The sequence below is a fragment of the Xiphophorus maculatus genome, chromosome 4 (assembly GCF_002775205.1).
Source record: "Xiphophorus maculatus strain JP 163 A chromosome 4, X_maculatus-5.0-male, whole genome shotgun sequence".
Taxonomy (NCBI): domain Eukaryota; kingdom Metazoa; phylum Chordata; class Actinopteri; order Cyprinodontiformes; family Poeciliidae; genus Xiphophorus; species Xiphophorus maculatus.
In genome coordinates, this window is record NC_036446.1 from 8,205,219 (window position 1) to 8,224,973 (window position 19,755).

General features: G+C 37.7%; 2 protein-coding genes across 10 annotated transcripts in view; both read left to right on the plus strand.

The window, feature by feature from the left end:
* The window catches only part of chd9 (chromodomain helicase DNA binding protein 9), a 96,327-nt gene extending 87,383 nt beyond the window's left edge, over positions 1–8,944 (plus strand). For 5 of the 8 annotated variants that reach the window (XM_023332617.1, XM_023332615.1, XM_023332622.1 and 2 more), the window contains 8 exons: positions 211–380; positions 1,097–1,327; positions 2,262–2,439; positions 2,774–2,922; positions 3,045–3,266; positions 3,379–3,528; positions 3,873–3,977; positions 5,414–8,944. In XM_023332617.1, the coding sequence (XP_023188385.1) occupies positions 211–380; positions 1,097–1,327; positions 2,262–2,439; positions 2,774–2,922; positions 3,045–3,266; positions 3,379–3,528; positions 3,873–3,977; positions 5,414–6,415 (2,207 nt within the window). In that variant the 3' untranslated portion in view covers positions 6,416–8,944. The remainder of the gene's footprint in view (positions 1–210; positions 381–1,096; positions 1,328–2,261; positions 2,440–2,773; positions 2,923–3,044; positions 3,267–3,378; positions 3,529–3,872; positions 3,978–5,413) is intronic. The other 3 variants (XM_023332616.1, XM_023332618.1, XM_023332620.1) reach the window with 3 other exon arrangements.
* A 1,053-nt stretch (positions 8,945–9,997) lies between these two features.
* On the plus strand, positions 9,998–19,190 carry rbl2 (RB transcriptional corepressor like 2). Of its 2 annotated transcripts, none has more exons than XM_023331821.1 (15): positions 9,998–10,042; positions 12,130–12,197; positions 12,284–12,403; positions 12,663–12,769; positions 12,862–12,935; positions 13,698–13,829; positions 13,910–14,077; positions 14,191–14,242; positions 14,322–14,431; positions 14,539–14,715; positions 15,299–15,397; positions 15,990–16,050; positions 16,580–16,719; positions 16,829–16,987; positions 17,102–19,190. In XM_023331821.1, exons 3-15 carry the CDS (start codon positions 12,330–12,332, stop codon positions 17,306–17,308), a joined length of 1,560 nt encoding a protein of 519 aa, XP_023187589.1. In that variant the 5' UTR covers positions 9,998–10,042; positions 12,130–12,197; positions 12,284–12,329; the 3' UTR covers positions 17,309–19,190. The 2 variants fall into 2 exon arrangements, with proteins under 2 accessions (XP_023187589.1, XP_023187590.1); XM_023331822.1 differs by having other exon boundaries at positions 14,325–14,431.
* The last annotated feature ends 565 nt before the right edge of the window (positions 19,191–19,755 follow it).

Genomic DNA, 19,755 nt, shown 5'->3' on the forward strand with positions numbered 1-19,755 from the left:
TAAAGTAACAAGAGACCCTAAAACAGTTTATTCTGAAAAGAGCTCAGAATAGGCAGAACTGACCAGATGGAAATCCTAAATTCTAAGAATAATTTTGTGCAAGAAATTGAATGAACATGTTTTGAATAGCCCATAAACCTATCCTAACCTGTTCAGCTTTACAAAGTGTTAAAGTTTGAGTTGGATTTTTATTGGGTGTTTTTTTCACAGTGCCTGTAACAACAAGTGTTAAGGGTTTTGATGAGGACAGCGTGGCGTCCCTGAGCACCACACAGGACGAAATGCAAGACTCACATGTGTCTGAGAATGGAGTCACAAACAACTCCACCCATCCTTTCCAGGGTGGAGGTTACATGTTGGCTGCATCATACTGGCCCAAGGTAAATAACTCCTGTTTATAACTCCTGGGCGATAAATCAATTTGATAGATAAATCAAAATTTTTGGTTTTTGAAAGAATTAAAATAAGGAATGTAGAGCATCTTATGAAGTTTTACAAATAATAATTAATAGAAATACTTAATCTTTTAACTTCAGCATGAAATTATCAGGACTTTGAAATGATCATTCAAACAATTGTCTATTTTGAAGAAAGATCTACATAAGCTGAGCTGCTCACATCAGATCCTGATAACTAAGCATCTCTCCCCATTAAAACAACTTTTTTCTTGTAATTTTAAGATGTTTTTTTCAAGTCAAATTGTCAAAATATTATTATTACATCCTTGTAATTAAACAAAACTTCACCTTGTATAGAAGCAATGATTGAAATAGATGCTTTTTGAAAACATTTTCTTTAATTTGTAATTACTTTTTTGAAAAGAAAGCAAGTAAAAAGAAAAATTTATTCAAATTTGAGATTTTATTTTTAAGCCACATTGCCCATGTTGAATGAATACTAATTGTGATTGTAATTGTTGAGTGAATAGTTTATCAGATTTTAGAGTTTCTAACTTTACTAAATGCTATCACCCATTGCAGAGTTATTTTATTTTGATACTAATCTCTCATATTGCCTAACATAACTGCTTGGGTTGAGGTGCCAAGGGGTGAGTTTTTAAAAAATTATTATTAACTTTTTATTTTGATTTGACTAGGACCGTGTGATAATCAACCGTCTGGACAGCATCTGCCAGGCCGTGCTCAAGGGCAAGTGGCCTGGCCATCGTCGGGTTTACGAGCCCGGCAGCACGGTCGCCTCCTTCTATACCACCAAACTGCTGGACAACGCCAACAGCCTGTGCGAGGACCCCTCTGCCTCTCCACAGGGGTCAAAGGTGACCAAGCATGTTGCAGAAAACAAGGAGTTCTCAGTAAAGCTCAATGATGTATGTTTGATTTCTCAATTCCTCGCTCCGTCCCCCTCCCTACGCTTCAGCCCTAACTGTAGGACCCCTTCCTCTTCTCTGCCATGACCGCTGTTAGCTGCCGCGTTCAGCATGTCTCTTCGCTCTTTGTCGGCCTGCTTTCCTTTGAGGATGATTAGCGGTTTGCACTGCCTGGCAGGAGGAGAGATTAATTTAATAACAGCCTTCCCCTCTTTTCCCACACACTCTATTTGAATTGGGCTCTCAGGCTGTGATTACACGAACACAAATCATTCAGTCATGAGCGTATGATAAGCTTCTGTTTGAAGCCTCTGCGCTGAAGGGGTCTTGCCTGTAATCTAACTGGAATGGGAACTTCTGCCGTTGGTGGTTTTGTCTAATATGCTTGTTGGCAACATGGCTATAACCCAAGGAGGAATCATATTTGCTTGTACTTCTTTTTTTGATGCCGCTTTTTGATAGAGACTCCAAAAAAGCTGTGGTTTTTCATTTCATAGCTGCTTTTTACCTTTAAATTGGGACATTACATGCTGACAACAGCTATCTCTCTGGCATGGCTTCTCAACACAGTCCAGACTACAAATAGACTTCACCCACTGCCTTGCTCAGCACTACCCACTGTGTGTTCATGTGTCCCAGCACTACTAACAAACAACAACCTGAACAGTGTTTTCTGTAATTGTTTGATAAATGTGTCTTTAAATTTTGACAGATTAGATTTTAAACTTTTAAAAGTTAAGGCAAGAGGAATAAAATAGGATATAATTTGTATTTTGTTGAATAAATCAAATAGCAGTATAAACGAGAACATCCTAATGTGATCTCTGATGAATTAAAGGTCATAGATGAACCTTCTAGGTATTTAATTTTCATTTTTATTTCATGAGTTTGCCTTTCCTCGAGTCATCTCTCATGATCCTGTCTGTGTGTGTAGCAGGAAGGAGGTCTGAAGCTGACCTTCCAGAAGCAGGGCTTGCCTATAAAGAGACCCCTAGAGTCTGAGGAGGGCCCCCAGGCCCAGCAACAGTATCTGGCCCGGCTTCATGAGTTGCAGAGCGCTTCGGACACAGGCCTGGCAGACATAACCAAGCCTCAAAGCTCTTTCCAGACTGGTATGATCTTTTTTGTTTGTTTTGGGGGGGGGGGTTAAGTTGGAGGATAAGCTGGATATGTTCAGTGTTTGTGTTCTTCATCTGCCACTAGATGGCAGCATATATGAAAGGTTTTTAGCACCAAAATCATGTTTTTGCTGTGCATTTCTTCCTGTTAACAAATTGCTGTATTTAATTATGTTAATAGAAAGTTTGGTGGAAGGATAAAACACCTAACTTAAATTGCAGTTTTGTAATTTATAATAAAACTGAGGCAAAACTTTTGAAGTTTCTGAAAATGCCAATTTACTTTCTTTCAATATACACGATGACAAACATGGTGCCTTTCCTTCAGTTACTCCAGGTGTTAGTGGTCAGATGAGGTTGAACGGAGTAATGGACGGCCAGCCAGTGGTTAAGAAGCGACGGGGGAGAAGGAAGAATGTAGAAGGAATGGAGCTGCTCTTCATGAACAGGAATAAATCATCTGCTACTCCTGACCCGGTAAAATTTCTTAATCTCTCTTGTTAATATTCTGCAAATTGAACAAAAAAAAAATCCTGCAAAGCACGCTGTATGAGGTAAACTTTAAATAAAATCAGCATCATGTTCATATGTCTGTCAAGGTGGCTCCAGGATGGGGTGGAATTGGCCAGGTGGGCATCACAGGAGCTGCTGCACAAATGAACTCCAGTCAGATCCCTGCAGACACAGACACCAGGATCCCCGTCATCAACCTGAAGGACGGCACCCGACTGGCAGGCGACGACGCTCCCATGAGGAAAGACCTAGACCAGTGGCTTAGGGAACACCCAGGCTTTGTCGCAGATACAGGAGCTTTTATCCCGGTTAGTACTGATTATTTTTATTATTTTCATCCCGTTCTAGGGCACTGATTCATGTTGGAACGCACAGTTTACTGAAATATTCCCAACAAGTGTGTTGTTGTTTTGTTTCCAGGGAGTAGGTAAGATGCAGATGCAGTTCCACTTCCAAGATGGCCGACCCAAGCAGAAGCGGCACCGCTGCAGGAACCCTAACAAGATCGACGTCAACAGTTTAACTGGCGAGGAAAGAGTCCAGATCATAAACAGGAGAAATGCTCGCAAGGTGAGTTTGTGTCTGTTATTTATTTTATTTTTTATTTAAAGTGTGCCCAATTTTCAGTTTTTTTACAAATAAAACTTTAAAAGATTAATACTTATATTATTGTCTTCTATTTAGCTTCATCCATTGCCCCATTAATTAAACAACCAGCTAACAAGCTCACCCCAATAGCATGATGCTACCATCACCATGCTTCACTGTGTAGTGTAGTATTGGGAAGCTAAATGCATATCAATCATTTGGCAGATTTTTAATAGCAAAAACTTTAAATATGAGTAGTTTTTCTGTGTGTAAATATCTGTGTTGGCTGTTGTTCACATGGGTTGTTTTTTTTTCCTCTTGTGTAGATCGGTGGAGCTTTTGCTCCTCCTCTGAAGGATCTGTGCCGGTTCCTTCAGGAAAATCCAGAGTATGGGGTCCCACCTGAATGGGCTGACGTGGTTAAACAGTCGGTGAGTCATCGTAGTTTTGTCACAATTTGCAATAATAAGTCCTGCATTCATTAGTGTTTTCAATTGTTTTAAAAAAGCATTAATTAAAACTAGAAAATGTATGTCGAAATTTAAACTGGGCCTGCCAACGTGTGCCCCTCGGTTCTAACCCAATGTTCTGATGCTAAAAATTAGCATCAATGCTAATTGTAAGCTACAATGTACTCAATAGCATGTGGAGAGTCATAAGCATGTTGTGTAACATGGATTTACTCCGTTCAGTATTTTAAAATTAATGTATAAATTAAAATTAGCCAAAATGCTAATGTTAGCCTAATTGCTGCCAATGCCATGTGGGGTATCACTAACACGTTGTCTTACATTGACTTCCTTCATACAGTGTGCTAAACATGCTTAATAAATGTTAAAAATAGCTAAAAAGCTTATTTTAGGGAAAGGGCTAGGCAAAAAGGCACTGCCTGCTAATGTTTGTACTAATGTTAATGCATTTTAACTTTGCTAAAGTAAAAATCAGATGTTTACTTCGTGGCACTTGGTTACCAGAAAACGCGCTCATCTCTTAGCAACAGATTAACAACAAATATTGTTATTGTTCAAAAAACATAAAATTTCTTCTGCTCTTTTGAAATACTACTTATCTTATTGTAGGAATTCTGCAGTTGGTGAATCTTGCAGAATTCACCAAAAAAGTTTTTTTTTTTGTTTGGTTTGTTTTGTCATTGGTGGTAAACATGTTATAAAATAGACATTCAACGCAAAAGTAAAAATCTGATTTCTACTTCGTGGCAGTTTGTTACCAGAAAAAAACGGTCATCTCTTAATACCAAATTAATAACAAGTAATATTATTGTTTATAAAACAAAAGTTATTTTGAAATACTGCTTATCTGCTTAGACACAACAAATTTAGAGCTGGCAAATTTTACAAAGGTAAAAATCTCTGTAGTTCTCTACATCTCTGCTCTTCTCAGTGTTCTATTTCCATGGTAATTTATCCTCTCTGAAAACTGTCAAGTGTGAGTGAAACACAAAGGGGCAGACAAAATTCTGTCTCCTTTTTGAGTATAACTGACAGAAAACGGTGTCAGTAAAATTTGTTTTGATTTGAATTTGGCTCGTTTTTTTGCTTACTTCACCATGGTTACTTGAAATGCCAACAAAAGTAATAGCACCCCTTATGGGATCGTGCCTCACATGTTGAAATATATATTGTGAGGGGACACACAGCAGTATGAGCTGCATTAACGGCGAAAGGAGGCACCAGTTATCTTGAGGTGTAGAATAATAGGTGACTTCCATGCATTGGATAGGAGAGCATTGAAATGCCTTGCAAAGCATTGCCATTGCCCCAATAAGTTACATTCACATTCATGGTTGTAAGAAACTGAGCCCGTTTAATTTTCCTTCTAAGCCTGTGCATCTGTTGTGTTTAACTAGGGTTATCTCCCTGAGAGCATGTTTGACCGGATCCTGACTGGACCTATCGTTCCCGAGGAGGTGAGCCGACGAGGACGCCGACCGAAGAATCCCCTGGCCAAGGCAGCGGTGGCTGCGGCGGCTGCAGCGGCACCCAGCTCTGCACCTTCCGCCCTGGGTTTAAATTCCCTGCTGGCTAACGGTCTCCTCTCTGGCATGGACCTCGGCAGTCTGCAGGCCTTCCAGCAAAACCTCCAAAGTTTACAGTCCCTGCAGCTCACTGCAGGCCTCATGGGACTGCCGCCAGATGCCAGCAACCTGGCCGCGAGCAATCTTGCCGCCATGTTTCCCATGATGCTTTCTGGTATGGCCGGATTGCCAAACCTGCTCGGCATGAGCAGCATGCTTGGAAAGCCTACTCAGGAAGCTGCGGGAGGTTCCGAAGAGAAGACGAAGGGAACCGACAGCAGCGGAACATGCGAGCCGTCTAATGCCCCCTCTAACACTTCGGAAACCAAAGGAGAAAGGACAGAGGACGTAAACACGACTCCTTCCTCCACTTCCAGTTCTGCTTCCTCTGCCACCGTCACACCAAGTGCTTCAGCTGCCTCTGCAGCCACCAGTCACCCACTCTCTCTTAACCCCTTGTTACTCTCCAGTATGCTTTATCCAGGGATGCTTCTCACTCCAGGCCTTAACCTTCCTGTGTCTGCCACACAGCTGCAGAGCTCAAACAGTGACCCTTCAACCCTTCCATCTGCTGCTGCTGCTCCTCTTCCGTCTGCCCCCGCAGCCTCCCATTCCTCCCTGACTGAAATGGAGCAGCCGTCAGGAAAGGAGGAAGAGGAGGAGGATGAGGCGCCTGAGGAGGCTTTGGACGACGAGGAAGAGGATGACGAGGAATCTGCAGAACCGAGAGAAAACAGCGGCCCTGAAGGTTCAGCAAAAGCCGAGTCATCTTCGTCGGAGTCCGGGAGCTCGTCCTCATCCTCTGATGATTCGGACTCCAGTGACGAGGACTGAACCTACGAACAGAAAATGAAAAATTTATTTATGTATTGCCTAGAAATGTAGACATTTATTCACATATATATGGATTTTCCAGCACTTATGTTGCGATTTCTTTACATGTAAATACAAGAACTAACTACGTTGTGTAAAAAAAGACTGTAAAAACCTTTTTAAAAAAAACTGACTTAAAGGAGCCAGAAAAAAAATGTCCATGTCTATTCACAAGGTACAGTCTTGTATTGAGACATTTTGCATGCCAGACTTTGGTAGACTTTCTGAACTCTGTGAACTTGTACCACCTGATTATGTACAATTGCAACAGAAGAAAAGGCATTATTGTAATTATGTCAGGATTAATTTTATTAAAAAAAAAAAAAGATGAAACTACATCAACTTGCTCGTTGAGCAGTACTATTAATATATTTTGATTGTTTGGGGAGGGGGGATTGACACTTTTCAAACACTTTGGTTTCACTTGTAAAATAGCCAGTACATTTGCAGGTTTGTTGACACTTTGGCTTTGCAGATGGATGTTGGATAATGTCAGCAATAACCTGGGCAGCTAATGAATGTCACTGAAGCTGTAGATTCTCTCATCTGCCATGTTTCCACCCCCAGTTCACAATTCATTCATCCTATCCCTTCCCTTCTTTTTTCTTATTCAGGTTAGAGACAGGATTACACGTTGAGTGGGAAATGTAGAATGTTCACAATCAGAAATAATTTGACAGTAGAACATTTATTTGCCTACTCCCTAGGAATGACACATTTTAGTTTGTAGTTCCTCAAATAAGACACAAATATTCACTTGTGTAATTGTTAGTTGACATGATCAGCTATTGACAGATATTCAGTTTCTACTGTGTGCCAAAAAACTGCCCTTTTACCCTCAGATGTCCTGAAAGTGTTGTGGATATTATTCCTTAGATCCCATTGTATTTGACTGCATCTTTACCTCAGCTTTGCTAAAAGAGTTGACTTCACTGTGCAGATGTACATATGCATGTCTGTCTGTTTCTCCTGGACTGTGTGTGAATGTGTGTCAGAAGCCAAGTTTCCCCAATCTCCTCTGTGACTATGTTATGCCGTTTCTCCCTCCATGCCCCGGTAACTCCTGCTTCCAGACCTTTTCCAGTCTGAATGTTTTTGTGTTTATGGAGCTTCACTAGTTTTGACTTGTGAACACCACATTACAAGTGTTCTTTTTTCTTCAAACATGCCTCTTCGGGACTTCAGGAAGGAAGTTTAATGTGTTGCATGACAGCCTGTGGTGTTAAAAGTACAAGTGCCACAAGCACAACATGGATCAATCCTGTTTAAGACTGTATTGATTGTTCATTATAGCTGAGTATTAAAGTTAGCGTTGGGTGGGTTTGCTTCAGGAAGGGCTTGATCATTTCAATTTGCGTTGCTGGGAGTCTGCAGCTTTGTCTCATTTTATCATTCACAAAAATGTTTTGCTGACAAACTGAGCTTCAGCTAGATGTAGAAGTGCCCTTATCCTGCACCTCATCCTCCCATAGAGCCGCTCACTCACCATGCTTGTGTGTTTCCTTCAGCTTTCCCCGCGCACATTCATTTTAGAGCTGTAACCGGGTTACACATAAACACTGGACTACACTCGAGCCGAAGTACCTTTTTGTAATCTCTGGCACAACAGTGCTTGCTCTAGGACTGCTGTTACACCGTTGACTGTTAGATATTTCCAAGGAGAAGGGCCCCCTGGATAAACTGTTGAATTCCTAAGTATCTGTAGCACCTCTCCTTCTCTCTCTCTCTCTCCAGTGGGCTTAATGATAATAATTTTAAAAAATTTGCGAGGTCTGAACACAAAGACTGAAGACACGTCAGTTTTCTAATGTTGCTTTAAAGTGGTTTTCTTGTATGCCTGCTCTATATAGACCTCATCATGATTTGCTTTCAATGCAACTTGCATTTTTTAATGATTACTAACAGTATGGTATTTTTCTATGTCTGAGCAAAACATACCACTGTCATTTTGTATATCTGCACCTCTGCTCTGTTTTAACTGGTAGTGCCCTTATGCAAACACCCAGCCACTGCTCCGTCTGCTGTAAGCCACTGATCGATTGATTATTTGCTGCCCCTCAGCGACGCCTCAGTGAATTGATTTGTGTGCTAGGGCTTGCAACAACAGAAGTGGGAACGCAAAAGGACTCAAATTGGAAATGTTTGAGTTCATAATGTGGCTTGACGCAAGTAAACAGAGACCAATATGCAAGGGGAGTGACAAAACACTACTGCTGTAAAAGGAGGACACGATGAGCAAACGTGGGTTTTGTATTTTTGGTTCAAGCTTGATAAGACCGTAAAATGTCACCTTGGTCAGTTTGTCTTTATTTTTCTCATTGGAAAGTTGTAATTCTTGCAAGATGTGGTCTGTGTAGTCAAAATAATTATTGTAGTGCAGGAAAATGCGTCTTAAAGTAATTTGTAATTTATTGGATTACTTTCTATGAAGTTCTATAGAGGAAATTGAGGTTTAATTATTTTTATTAAACATATTCTTCTGACTATTCATCCCATGTGCCTGTGCGTTTTACTTTGCCTGATGGCTTTTTTATTAATGTGTTCAGTTCTTATAGAAACATATGGATTTCCAGTTGTCTAAAATTATTTTCTTCTTCCAAAGTCTCTTCAAGTAAGTTTTTAAAAAAGCCTAAATCAGTCATTTGTAGTAATTCCAAGGCTTATTTTATATTTCTATTTTTTCTTTATATTGATGCAAACATAAATGAGCATATTTATTCATTCAAAATTAGTCGTATATCTTGCTATTTATTTTTCTAATGCATTTTCATAATCATTAATGATAGTGGTAACTTTGTGATGCTTATCCCCTCAATTTAAACAGCTTCCTTCACAGTTAATAAATAGCAGCAATGATTTGTCTGACAGCTGTTCATTTAAATACTCCATTCCATTAAGTGGCATTTATATTGAGGTCCATGCAGTTTTATGTTGACCCATGGCAGCCATTGTTATAGTTTTATATTTTTTGTAAAAAATTGTTTCTACATGCCAAACAGTTTACCAGGTGCTATAGTAATGGAAGATTAATTGACTGACTTTGATCTATCTGAACATATAAAATAACTTTAGAATCATCTCAACCTATTTTAGTAACATTTGTATCTTTTATTTATATCTCTTGAAAAAGGCAAGAAATTGTGAAAAAAAGTTACAAAGGAACGTAATTCTAAGTAAATGATGCATTAAGAAAGTAATAAGAAACTCCTTGTTAATTTCTTTAAGTCTTGGCCCTCTAGTTGAGGTTGTTTACCTCTGTCATTACGTCAGAATTTCTGTCTCATTTCTCATACCTGTTTTATTAAAATGTAGAAAATCAGCGAAACGACACAAGATGAAGCAAACAAAACTCTCAACACGGCTGTTTGCTTATTTTATTATTTTATTGCACCAAATGTCCCAGGAGTTGCTTTCACTCCCATCCAATCCGTAGTTTTCTATGTTGTCCTTTTAAAAGGGGGCGAGGACATTTCCGCTGAGTACCCGGATGTGTTCTTGTTTCACGTGCACCTCCCTGATATTTCCCGCGCTTACAGTTCATTTCCGCAGTCAGCTGACAGGAAGGCTCGTTGCGTCCTTAGTAATGCGGTAAGTCTTTAAGAAAACCCTAAATTGTTTGCTGCATGATTATGTTTGTTTATTAACAAGTGTAAAAACTTATTTCTATATATGTACAACAGTGTATCATACTTAAGATGACATGTAGAGTTATTATTATCCAGGCACAGTTGAAGTGTAGCCGGTATTAACCAGTTAAAGGTCCAGGACTTTAACTGGGAAAACAAAACAAAACCGCGTGTCTTCTTTTAGAAAGTTGAATAAGAAAAAAGCCTGAGGTGACTCTTTCTGTTAGAACGCCGTCATCTCCGGGGTGGTGGACGACCAGCCCCTCTTTTCTGTTGTTACCTCCGCCGAGAAGCTCCTGTGAATGGCAGGAAATTTGAATCAGCTCAACTAAAACTTAATGCATTTATCGGATATATAGGTTAACAGTTGTAATTTAAAGATAGGCCTGTAGCTACGTAGCATAAGTCTTTGCGCACACACATTGAAGGAAGGTGAAAATTAGAAGAGACAATGCAATATATCGTCATTTATGTTTTACAGTTAAAACTAATGCCTTTAATTGGTTGCTGCACCAATAGGGCGCCAGGGGGCGCTGTAGCTCCCCGAGGAAAATGGAGTATTTTCTCTCTTTTTTTTTTCAATTTGATTTAATATATTCTGATTATGTTTACATTTAACCTAAAAGCAATATAGTCAATCATTATCTCATTTCACATCTTTTGAACAAGTGGTTGAGCTAGTGAGGAAATGAATATTTTTCTTTTTTTTCATTGTCATAATTTTAGAAAATTATAAAATAATACAGTGTATTGCGCATTTTGGTTCCTGCCAATTCTATATAGTGAAATGTACGTAAATAAAAATTTGGCGGTAGATGAATCATTTCACTTTTCATTGAAAATACACTGAACCTTTCTTTTAAAATCAATTTTCAATGATAACGTTGATAAAATGCATCATTTTCTTTCTCTGGTCACACTGGCCTGGCCTGGAAGAGTCCAAATCTACAAACAACAAACATAAATGGATGAGATCAGATAGAAAGACTAATCTACATACAGTGTGTTGATAGAGAAAGATAACATCATACCATTAGGACCGAAGAGCCAAAGTAAACTTTGTTGAGCATATTTGACTAAGGCCGTTCCAGTGACCAGCCCAGATAGACTTACAGACTCTGTAGGAACAAAAACGGTGTGATTATTGACAAACACATCACTGTCATGTGTTAGTGGAGATCACTGACTTTGAATGCATAGATACTTCAGAAATTCACCCACACCATCAGATTTAAATATTGAAAACCTTTACAATTAATTCATGTTCCCTCCTCAAGTTTACAACCCTTTTAACACTTTAACTAGCAAAAATGCACACAAGCTGATGCAAAAACAAGAATTCACTGAAAAAGGCTAACAATAGGAAAAACAAATCATGTCAAATGTAGTAGAAAATCCAAATATGGCTAATTTATTTAATTTAATTTTAGAATTTGGGGTTTTATGCCGTAAGGCAGAGAAATTTAAAAACTTTAGTTTTCTTTGAAGTGTGGGGCTTTTCAGAATGAGAGAAAATGCTAATTTGTCTTTTTTTGGAATAAGCAATCATCTAAACAATGAAACCAACATTTTAAAGGATAAAAACGTGAAAATAATTTAATTTTATTGTTTTAGAAGGGTTGAAAGTTGTTTAAGTGATTTAAATAAAAAAGTAAAAACATGTAATGATTGATGAAGATTTTGTTTGTACCTTTTTAACTTCAAATGTGTTTAAAAGATGTAAAAATACATCAGATGAATCACTTTGAAGGAAAAGCTCCTAAAACAAATTCATGCTACAAGCATCACTGAATAAATAAATGATGTAGAAAATATAAGAGAACGCCTGAAGAGTGCGTAGTGCTCACCAAGGAGGTACCCAGCTATTTTTCTAAGCTTCAGACTTTATATACAAGCAGGGTGTGACTCTGTGGTCTCCTAAACTTTTTGTGACAATCGTAAAAAATATTTAATCATGCTGTTAATTTGTTTGTAGTCTTGCCAATGTGTGTTTATTGGAAATTTTAAATTCCCCACCACTGCACTATTTTTCCGTTTTATGTGTCATAGTCCTTAGAAAACAAAGTCTGGATTGACAGACCATACTTCAAAGAAAATCAGAAATCGGCATTGGCCAGGTAAAACCCAGTCTATGTATCACAAATATTTATAGATGTGATTTTGTTCTCTGTTTCTGAGAGTTCTTGATCTTATTTTTCATCAGTTAGTCGCGGCCTCCTTCTTTGACCGCCGTCAGTGAAGAGTTCACCATGGCAACCGCTCCTGGACCTAACGTAGAAAAGCCGGGGCCCGGCCCCAGTGACCGTCTGATCACTCTATTCAGGTTAGCGCTGCAACAGAACAGTTCCTCGCTCCTGTGGCAATGACTTATAGTTTCCCTAGCAAATCAGTATTTATAAGCTACAATGTTTGCATTCTTTGCTTATTAAAACAATAGTTTTTGAACAAATAAGATAAAGTTTTTTGTGAAAGCCACTAAATATATGAAAATGTTTACTTACAGACTGTTTTTATTCACATTTAGAAATGATTTCTGACACATATTTTTTTCCCTCTTCTTGTGAAAAATACATTGACTTCAGGACCTGCTCCAGAGATCCCACACAGGGAATAAAAATTAGACTGAAAGACATGCTGCAAGAGTTTCTGCAGCACTGCAAGGATGATCAACATGACAACGCTAAAAGAGGTAACCCTAAAAGAGTCCCATTTACTCCATTACTTGTTTACAGAACATTTTAATAACAAAATGCTTCCATTTAAACTGTCTGGTGTTTTCAGAGCTGGAGGAAAAGTGCTTCTCAAAGGCCACAGAACTCTACTACACCATCTTAGAAAGTCTTACTGGCATTCAGGTTAGATTAAAGTCTGGTGTCGGTGTCATCACTGTGAGTATGCTGCCCTCGTGTGGCCACACTAAGAACTGCATTTGCATGTACAGTACAGACCAAAAGTTTGGACACACATTCTAATTCAATGGGTTTTCTTTATTTTCATGACTATTTATAAGGCAATAAATCCCACTTATTAACCTGACAGGGCACACCTATGAAGTGAAAACCATTTCAGGTGGCTACCTCTTGAAGCTCATCAAGAAAAAGCAGAGTGTGTGCAAAGCAGTAATCACAGCAAAAGGTTGCTACTTTGAAGAAACTAGAATATAAGGGGTATTTTCAGTTGTTTTACACTTTTTTGTTTAGTGCATATTTCCACATGTGTTATTCATAGTTTTGATGTCTTCAGTGTGAATCTACAATGTCAATAGTCATGAAAATAAAGGAAACTCATTGAATTAAAAGGTTTGTCCAAACTTTTGGTCTGTACTGTAGTTTCCTTATGGACAGTCACAGTGCTGGAATTGGAGATCCCTTTGCTAGATAGTGTGTAACAGTGGTCACCAACCCTGGTCCTCTGGCCCCACTGTGCTGCATATTTTAGATGTTAATTACCCATTCATTTAAACCAGGTGAGCAGCAGCAGGGAAACGCATAAAACATGCAGGACCTTCAGTGTGTACTGCTAATTTTGAATCCAAATTTTGATTTTGTTTGTTCTCCTCTCACATCTTTGGTTTGATGTGACGTAATAGTTCTTTTGTTGTGATATCACACATCCAGTGCTTCTTGGAGGATGACCTTTGGCACCGCTGCCTGGTGGCCTGTTGCTTGCAGATCGCCCTGAAATTTCAAGCCAGTGACGTCACTTTGCTCCTCAAAGTTTTCAAACTGGATTCCTACCTTTTCTTAAAGGTTTGATACACAAAACTCTCAAGACGTGCTGTAAAATCTGAGTTACCTGCTTTAGATTTTTTTGTCTTGTGGTTTCACAGGTACATAACCAGTTCCTATTAAGATTCTGGAAGGGAAAATTTATGGACTTGATCAAACGCTTTAAGCTAATTGGAACAAGTGTTTTAGAGAGCTCTGTTTGGGCCAGCCACTCTCTCCTGTGGGAGAAAATCAAAGACAATGAAGGATTTCCACCTTTCAAACACCAGGTCTGCCATTGCAAAACAAAACATTCACCTGTAAAATACTGACATGTGTTTAGTTTTTATCGAAAAGACTTCAGTATTGCTTTATCCCAACTGGTTTCTAATGCCACACGCAGCTGACTTCCCCAACAAATGTCGAAGGTCAGCCGGAATCTAACCCACAAGAAGGTACAAAGAGTGATAAAGCTTCCTTTTGCTTAAGTTTATTGAAAAAAACTTAAAATACAATAAGTTGTGTGCTTGCTAGCAGATGTAATATTGGAAGCAGAGTCGTCCACGACCTCAGACCACCAGCATTGCTCCTCAGCTGTAAGCAGACCCAAGGGGCAACCTTTCCTACACCAGTTTGCTAGGATGGTGAGTTCTTACTCCCAGAACTTTCCACTGGAAACTTTAAAAAATATTTTAAAGTTTCCACTGTTAAAATATTTGTTTTCTGCAGCTGTGCTTTGTCCTGTGATCAGGTTTACAGTGAGATGGGAGAGCGTCTGAGGGAAATGTGTTTGAAACTACACGTCTCTGATGAATTGATGTCAAAGATGTGGACCTGTTTGGAGAATTCCCTGTCCCAGCACACTCCCCTCATGAAAGACGGTCACCTGGACCACCTGCTCATTAGCGCCATCTACATCATAGCAAAGGTGGGCTTTGATTTGTTAAGCCCTCCCATATCGGTTTCCATGTTTTTATACTTTTATATGTTGTTTTTTACTGCAGACTTTTTCTTCTGGTTTTGTTCTCTCAGCTCAGTTTCATCTGGTTGTTTTTGAAGACAAAATGTATGTTGGGCTACAATATGTCTAGATGTCAAAAACTAATAATCGAGAATCGCTGTTTTATGCAAAAATAGACACCAGAAAAATAACATGACTATAAAAATCCTGCCAGACAAGGCAACAAAGTTTTGGAGAAGGCTTTTAAATGGTCTTTCTTGCATTGTCCGTTATGCAGAAGGTTGTGTAGCTGAAACAAACAAAAAAGTTACTTTTATTCTCTCTGATACAAGGACTCTGTTAAAATCATTGGGTTAAAAATGAAAGAAAGTTTGCTAATGGTAATAAATTTAAAAGATCTGAACCACTGTGAAGCAAAATCCAGAGAGTGTGTGTTTACAATTGTAATACCGAATTCAGAAAGTATGAGAATACAAAAAATCATCCTGAGTGATATGTTGTTTATGAAATCACCAATTCAGTTTCTAGCTTTTCTTGTTTGCTTTTGCAGGCTACCAAGTACAAGCTAACGTTTGAGGAGATAGTAGCCGCTCTATCTCCTCAGACATCTCTCTATCGATCTATGACAGAGCCATATACCAATGAAAGTGTAAGTGCTGTTTTTCTGACTTATCCAAGTGTTGGGAGTTTTTCACTATCTTTACTGTCATTGGCTCAGTAACCTTAATCATTATTTGATTTGAACATGTATTGATTGGTCTGAGATCATGTTCTTGGTTAAGAATAAGATGACTTCCATTATTTTATTATATTTTCATAAGGAGACTATATTTAGAGCATGGTATAATTGAAACAGGGAAATTATGTAAGCAAAAAAAAGGTATGGAGGAGGGGAAGTTCAAAGACCGTCAGTGGAAATGGCTCAATTTTGAGCTTCATTGCAAAGGTTGTGAATACTCACATAAATGTGTTTATATGAGTATAAATGTGAGTACTATTTGCAAATACTATATGCAAATAGTATTTGCATATAGACTTTTGGGAAAGAGTTTCATTTAATAATTTAATACAATTTGGAATAAGGCTATAACTAGAAATGTGAAAAAATGAAGCGATGTGAATACTTTTTGGGGGCATGGCAGCTTCATTATTACTGTTCTTTATGTATATCTAATGTCATTTTTGCCATGTTTTGAAGCCTCAAATGTTGCTAAATGTCAACTGAACGTTTTCACCCTCAGGTTTCCAAAGAGATGCTGAACTCAGAGTCACCTTTGGAAAATCTTCCCAAAGAGATGATGGGTATGATTTCTGTCTGTTCGGGTGTTCACCAGAGATTAAATATTATTTTTTATAGAAGTATTAACTTGTGAATTCACCCAATAATATTTTGTTTCTGTTTTACCTGTTAGCAAGGCTGCTATAAAGTTGTTGCATAATAACAAAAACAATATTGTAGCAGTTTAAATGATAACATAACCATCATAGTAGTGTAACTTCAGATTTTAGTTTTCCTCTTTGCACACATATCTGACACTAACACAACAATAATTTACTGTTACCACATTTATGGGTTTGTCTATTCTTTAAGTATTCATTCCCATTTTTTCCATTTCAAACAAAAATGTAAAATTTATGTTGTTGGAATTTTATGTCATAAAAATGGGTGTGTAGCTTTGAATTTCTTCATTTATGTATCCTCAGTAAATACAATCCAGAGCAAGCGACCCTAAGAAGTTACTAATTTAATCTCTTGCTGTAACTAAAGTCTTGTGGAAGCTTCAGATGTTTGTTTGAGACTTGATTTCTTTTATTACGCTGTTGCTGACAGATCTTGGAACCCATAGAGCTGCTTTTCCGACACCAGAAGAAAACTCAGTGGAGGATAAGAGAGGCAGCCTCATCAATTTCTACCACCTCTACAGCATAAAACTGCAGCCGTTTGCGGAGAAGTTTGCCCAAACTTATGGGGTATGTTAGTTGTTTTCAAAAGTCATCTTGATCAACCTTGACAAACCAAATCAAAACAATAATGCAAACAAATATTATATTAACCACTAATATTTATTTTCTTCTGCAGGGAGAGACTCCTCCTATATCTCCATTGCCGCCACCTCCGTCGAGAAAAAGTTATCACCCAATGAAGGGTGTTAACTTCACCGTCTCACCGTTAAACAGACAAGATGTCCCTCAACATACTCCCAAATACATCTATAAATTTGGCAAAAGCTCTAGAGAGGTCACTTTTATTGAACTTTACTACACTAGACATACAGTACATTTTCATCTTTTTATCCGCTTTATATTGGGTAACATTTCAAAATTGTAATAAAATTCCTATTTCTTTACACAGGACCTGTGTAAGATCAACAATGGAACCAGAAAACGTGCGCTGTCGTTTAAAACGGAGGAAGAAGATGGGCCTTCATCCAAGCAAAGTTGCTTGGAAAATCCATCAGCTCTGCAGAGTCGACTGATAAATCTGCAAAAAGATCGGTCAGCGGCACAGAACCAGAACAACCAGAACCACCCTGATGATACACACTGTAAAACGCAATAAGTGAAGTTTACTTTAAATATTTATGCAAATTCCTTGCCTCAAAAATATTAAGTTTCCAAAACTTAAAAATGTTAGTATGTGCAAGTTGTACATCTTAAGTTTACACAACTAAACTAATTTGATCATTTTGAGTGAGTTGTATTGACATGGATGTACACATAACTCACTGTAACCGTATAAGTTATTTTTGCACATTTTTTTTTACTAAAAATATGTGCAAAATTAACTGTTTGATTAACATTAACTTGTGCAATTTTATTGAGCGTAACTTAAGTTAACTGTAAATCTATGTTGTGATTATTTAAAATCTTCATTTTTTTTAATGTAGAAACTCCTCATTTAAAAGAAAACTACTTAATTGAAACGGTTCCTGTGTAACTGGATCCTTTCTGCTTTGTGCTGGTTTTATTAAATGATCAGGCTGTGACACGGTTTGTCTTTAAAAAAGGATTAACAGAAAACAACCGTGTTATAGGCTGCCCACTCCAACTCCTACATAAAACAAAAGTACATTACAGAAATTAACTTGATAAATCTATAAATAAACTGGATGTATTTAGATGAAAAATAAACAGCACACACCTCTCCCGCAGAACAACATAACACAAGGGGAGGGTCTAAGGGGCACAAACAATTTAAAGACAATACCACAGAAGAAGAAATTAAAAGGCGGGGCTTCCGCTCTTAAAGTAACACGGTTAAAAGAATGACAGTTTTTTTAGAGGTGTTTCAGTCAGGTAAGAAACAATACAAATAACCAAAAAAGCGGCATTTTGTGTAGTTATAACAAAAGAGAAATACAACCAGGTTACACCTGCTTTAACTCTATTATAGTGAACTTGCATGTGAAACAAAAAAAAAAAAAGATGAGACCAACAAACAGCGTCCTGGTAGAATATTTCCCTTTGAAGCCGTACATATTTTTGTAAACCTTTTTCAGAAAAAATAGGCTTTCTAACCCAAACGCATGATAAAGTATTTCACTAAGCAGTATGGTGCAATTGTAACAATTGATAAAGGAATTTGGACTTTTGTACTTAGAATTTGTAGAAGTGAGCCAGTGTCAGATATTTTCTTTTGAAAGTTTTTACAAATTCCATGCTATTTTCGGTATTGGTAACTTTTAAGTGTTTAATTTATTTTATATTATGCATCAAGTGAACACTTTTTCTTCAAAGCTGATGTGTTCACACCGGGGGGGGGTTGGATATGGGTAAAGATTGGTGGTTTGACAAAGGGGTTAGAGCTTTAGTGGGATGTTTCCAGTCTGCAGTATTCCAAGAAGGAACAGTTCTTACTGGCCTGATACTTATCTACTATAAAAAAAGCAACATGGAGTACTTGAGCAGTAAAACAGGATCATGGAGCAATCAAAGACAATAGTGTAGTCTGAAGAGTCACATTTTCGTTTACATCACATGGATGGCTTTGATTTTTTTATTTTTATTTTTTTCCGTCTTGCCGTTCATGATCAGGAGACTTAACTCTGACCTACGGAGGCATATCTCTGCTGTTTTCTTTTAGCAGGATGATACATCCTACAACAAAACAAAAATTATTGAAGAACTCCCCAGATCTCCATCTAATTCATGTATGAGGAATGTTGCCCATTTATCTCTATTGTAGCAATAACAATCTGAAGCGTTAGCTGTACAGCACCCTATTTTTAACTTTCATACTTGTGTCTTTGTACTGTGCTGAATGTAAAAAATTTTTAAAAGTTTTTTAAAAGTGAAAGCACAATGTTTATTATTTACATTTACCATGATGAACAGCTGCAAAAAAGAGAGCTTTGTTTTTCTATGTCCAGAAATTCCAGTATTTATTTAAATGATTGTATAGTGAGCCATATGAAAGCATTAAAATCAGATGGTTTATGGACTGAATTTATATGGCACCTCTCAAGTCATTCTAACCACTCAAAGAACTGTACGCATTACAGTCCAAATATCATAACTAAGCTGAAGGAACACAAGCCAAGAAGGCCTTTCAGAATAGTCAACAAGTAGTGGTCAACTTGTTGATTTCCCATTTCAGCTGTTTGTTTTTTTTTTTGTTTGGAGAAAAAACTCCTTATAAGTTTATCTGCTGAACTTCTGCTGATTATCTTCAATTTAATTTGATCTGGGAACTGAAGTTAGAGCAAACAGTATTTGTCACAACTCTGTGCAGCAGCAGATGTGCACTTTCCATATATGTTGAAGATGTGTGTAGCAAAATATGCTTTATTTTAGTAAAAATATGTGTATCAAACCAAATATTAAATTAAAGATACTTTAAACAAAATTGATTTGTGTTGTAAATATTTTCAACATTTCAGTATTTAAATACTAAATATTGCCACAATAGTGAGAGATTTTTTTTCTGTTTCATTAATGTTCAGAAATTTATATCTACAATGATTTAACAAATAAAACCCATTTTATGATCTCAAGACACTTTAAGCT

What these genes read in the sequence shown, in the direction of transcription:
- rbl2 (XM_023331821.1), top strand. Translation starts at nt 12,330, where the DNA reads ATGGCAACCGCTCCTGGACCTAACGTAGAAAAGCCGGGGCCCGGCCCC. An exon ending in TCTTCCCAAAGAGATGATGG is followed by an intron (nt 16,051 to 16,579) that starts GTATGATTTCTG and finishes TGTTGCTGACAG; the next exon opens with ATCTTGGAACCCATAGAGCT. An exon ending in TTGGCAAAAGCTCTAGAGAG is followed by an intron (nt 16,988 to 17,101) that starts GTCACTTTTATT and finishes TTCTTTACACAG; the next exon opens with GACCTGTGTAAGATCAACAA.